Source organism: Salvia miltiorrhiza, chromosome 2 (assembly GCF_028751815.1).
Source record: "Salvia miltiorrhiza cultivar Shanhuang (shh) chromosome 2, IMPLAD_Smil_shh, whole genome shotgun sequence".
Classification (NCBI taxonomy): Eukaryota; Viridiplantae; Streptophyta; class Magnoliopsida; order Lamiales; family Lamiaceae; genus Salvia; species Salvia miltiorrhiza.
The window spans coordinates 48,781,566-48,785,747 of NC_080388.1; the positions used below are offsets into that span (position 1 = coordinate 48,781,566).

At 37.8% G+C, this 4,182-nt stretch overlaps 1 protein-coding gene across 1 annotated transcript; it reads right to left on the reverse strand.

Annotated features, from left to right (window-relative positions):
- Nucleotides 1–578: 578 nt before the first annotated feature.
- LOC131011885 (uncharacterized) lies at nucleotides 579–2,474 on the reverse strand. Its single transcript, XM_057939775.1, has 3 exons — nucleotides 2,345–2,474; nucleotides 1,750–2,173; nucleotides 579–1,621 (listed from the first exon to the last, which is right to left on the reverse strand). The coding sequence occupies exons 2-3, from the start codon at nucleotides 2,155–2,157 to the stop codon at nucleotides 1,439–1,441; spliced, it is 591 nt and encodes a 196-aa protein (XP_057795758.1). The 5' UTR covers nucleotides 2,158–2,173; nucleotides 2,345–2,474; the 3' UTR covers nucleotides 579–1,438.
- Between the last annotated feature and the right edge of the window lie 1,708 nt (nucleotides 2,475–4,182).

Genomic DNA, 4,182 nt, shown 5'->3' on the forward strand with positions numbered 1-4,182 from the left:
GCCAATGGGGCATATAAATTGCTCTCGGAAGACAATATGAGAGTTGGACCCATAAATGGGAAGTTCTTGAAGCGCTACTATCCTTAAAAGGTGGTGGAAATTGAAGCATGTGCATATGTATATATAAAAAAAAAAAAAAAAAGCAAAAAAAAATAGAAAATAGAAAAGCCAAAAAAAAGAGGTGGAAAAAAAAAAAAAAAAAGTCAAGCCAGAAAACAAGAAAATCAAAAATGGAGCATATGAAGACAGCTCCGTGACGCACGAGCCTAAACTGCATGTTACTCCTGGCCCATATGAGTATAAACTATGTACGGCACCCACCAAAGAAAGTGTATGTGGTTAAACTGCTAAACTTCTCCCACCAAAAGGTAAATTATGTGGCTAAACTATTATATGCCCCACTTTGTCTATATAGTGGTAAAATAAATAGTCACTCCTGGCCCGCAAGAGTATAAACTGTGTACGGCGCCCCCCTATCAAAACTCAAATTGATCTTTGAACTACGTTCTGACTTGATTCCTTTCAAAAGGATACGTAGGCAGCTTAGATATTTCTAAGTTCAGTCATGATTTGGAGTTGTCTTTTCAAGTTGGATTATTATCATTCAAAGTTGGTGAATAAAATGAATGGTGGATGGTTGAAGTTAAATGGTACATTAATTCATAAGAAACAATGAATGTTGCTTGAAAGTTATGAAATAATACAAGTGAAGAGGCAAGTGACAAAACGGGTCCAAACCTTCGAAGCTTTTTCTTGATCAAATTTAAACTCCGCGTCTCCACATCTAGCTTCAACACACTTTGAAAGAGCTCTCTCCAATCTTCAAGATGATTCTTGGATGGTCTTTGAGCAGCCTTTGAGAGTTGTGTCTTCGATCTTCTTAAACTTGATCTTTGAGCTTTATGCGCCGATGCGGAGTGCTTTGCCTTGCTTCCAAAGTATGCGTCGATGCGGAGTGCTTCCCCTTGCTTCCAAAGTATACATCGATATGGAGGGCTTCGCCTTGCTTCCAAAGTATGCGTCAATGTGGAGGGCTTCGCCTTGCTTCCAAAGTATGCGTCAATGTGGAGGGCTTCGCCTTGCTTCCAAAGTATGCGTCAATGTGGAGGGTGGTCTCGCCTTGCTTTCAAAGTATACGCCAATGTGGAGGGCTTCGCCTTGCTTCCAAAGTATGCATTGAGCTTCGAGCTTTATAACACCTAGCAACGGAGTAGAAGCATGCGCTCGCCAAAAGTAACAACTCCATTGGAACTAGACTCGAGCAATCCTAGGTCCGAGCGCACCCAAGACCTATTAAAGAATTGAGTCATCTAGTCCACATAGAAGCACGCCAAGAGAAGATGTAACAAGCAATCTTTAAAGGTCGAACTCGCAATGGCCCAGATCCGAGCGCACCCAGAATCTGAATAAAAGCCAATTGAGCTGCCTAAAGTGCAAGTTAAACATCACCCGAACCATGTTGGAGTAGACGAGATAGCCCACGCAAAAGCAAAATATCCACGCTTCCAAGAAGAAAATTGTACCCAAGCAAAACTCCTTGATTGATGGGTGCAAAAGCTCCAAAGCTCCAAGAAAAGCTCCTTGATTGATGGGTGCAAAAGCTCCAAAGCTCCAAGAAAAGCTCCTTGATTGATGGGTGCAAAGCTCCAAAAACTCCAAGCAAAGCTCCTTGATTGATGGGTGCAAAAGCTCCAAAGCTCCAAGAAAAGCTCCTTGATTGATGGGTGCAAAGCTCCAAAAAAAAAAAACTCCAAGCAAAACTCCTTGATTGATGGGTGCAAAGCTCCAACAGCTCCAAGCAAAACTCCTTGATTGATGGGTGCAAAGCTCCAAAAACTCCAAGCAAAGCTCCTTGATTGATGGGTGCAAAGCTCCAACAGCTCCAAGCAAAACTTCTTGTTGATGGGTGCAAAGCTCCAAAAACTCCAAGCAAAGCTTCTTGATTGATGGGTGCAAAAGCCCCAAAGCTCCAAGAAAAGCTCTCCAAAAAAAAACTCCAAGCAAAACTCCTTGATCGATGGGTGCAAGGCTCCAACAGCTCCAAGCAAAACTCCTTAATTGATGGGTGCAAAGCTCCAAAAACTCCAAGCAAAGCTCCTTGATTGATAGATGCAAAAGCTCCAAAGATACCAAGCAAAGCTCCCTAAATTGACGCATGCAAAATCTCCAACTCCTAAAAAATAAAAAAAATAAAAAATAAAAAAAAAGGAGCCTGGTCAGGAATGCACGCAGCAGAAAGAACTTCAAGAAAACAAAATCCTCTTTCGAGCAATTTGTCGAACACATGGCATGCAGAAACGAAAAAAAAGGTGATTTTCTCACAGCAATGGAAAGAAGAATTCACCAAGATTTCAACACCAATGCTGTCAATGAAAGACAACCGAAAGAAGAAGAGGATTTCTGCAATTCAAGCTTGAGTTTGAAGAAAAATATGAGCTTTAACACCTTTATATAGGGGTGGTTTCCTATGTTGAATAGAAGTCTATTCCCACTGAACTACTTGGAGGTAACCTCCGAATTCTTATCAGAATTAATAGGTGATAACTCCAAATACACTGAAATTCGGAGTCAGGATTAGCTCAATGATTTCATATTTATGGATAATCATGAGTTGGTCATTGCTGCGTACGTACATTCACAACATGGATAAATATGAGATGTTACTGTTCTGATAAGATTAATGGTTATCCAGATGGGAGAGAAATTGAAACAACAAAGAAATCGTGTCATTGGAGAAGTCTGAAAGCGAAAGGCTTTGCAAGCTATCCTTCTGTACATTCGCGTCAAGATGGAAGTCTGTAGGTGCCTTCAAATTACTTAAAGAAAAGAAATGCTATTAAGTGGGCCTCTGATTTTCGACCATCAAGGCTTAATAGGGCCCAAACCTGACTTTGTTAAATTGATGAAGAAAGTTAACCACTAAAGTTGGTTGATTTTGATTTAATAAATGTTATGTTGCCCAATTTTTGGCTCAAATGGAAATGATTCATTGACCTACGTGGCTTTGGTATAAATCAAATGGACTATAGCTTGATTGTTGGCCAAAGACAAGTTTGATTTTCGAAAATTATTAGTAGAAATAAAAGCATTTCTTCAATTATATTTGGGGCAAAGTTCAATTGATACGAAATGAACTATTACAATTAATGGTCTCATTTTTGAATTAAGTTTGAATCCAAATTCAAGAACTCCTAAATACGAGTATAAACTATTTACAAAGTCAAATTCAAAATTCAAGAACTCCTAAATACGAGTATAAACTATTTACAAAGTCAAATTCGAATTCAAATTCAAGAACTCCTAAATACGAGTATAGACTATTTACAAAGTCAAAATTCGAATTCAAATTCAAGAACTCCTAAATACGAGTATAAACTATTTACAAAGTCAAAGTGAAACCCAAATTCAAGGACTCCTAAATACGAGTATAAACTATTTACAAAGTCAAAATTCAAATTCAAGAACTCCTTAATATGAGTTTAAACTATTAAATAAGTTCGAGACTCGTCCATTTCCAAAGACAAGATGTTCATGAACAAGTCTCGATGGGGCAATTTGTAGGCAATTAAATTTATAGCCTATTAAATTCTGCCATGTGGAAATTATAGATTAAATATGAAATTATATATTTTATTTTATATTTTGGAATTAAATTAAATATAATTCCAAGATTAAATAAATATATAATTAATATTTGATTATGTGGATTTATTGACCAATCAGAAATAGACATGTGGAAAATCTACATAAAATATTAAATATTTTATGTAGATAAATACAAATATTGAGGAGCCAATCAAATCGCGCCACCTCAGCCCTAAAAGCCCAATATGACAGGCCAAGCCCACAGCCCACTCCATTCTTCACCTATAAATATGGGTCATTTGTGGAGTCAAAAGGGACAGAAATCATTTTGAGAGCTCAAGCATTGAAGGAGTAATTCTCTACGACGAAGTCATCTCCAACAATCAAGGCGTTCTACAAGGAAGTCAACGAGTTCTTCATCAAATTCATCCAAGTCAACGTTTGATTCAGAAATAAGGTGGAAGCCCTCTGGATTGACGCTATCAAATCAAATTCAAGTCAACATTCAAGTTCAAGGAGATAAAGAAATTATATTTCCCTCCAAGGATTTGATGAAGCTTGAAGAGGAGAATCAGAGGATTAAAGTAGAGAATCGCA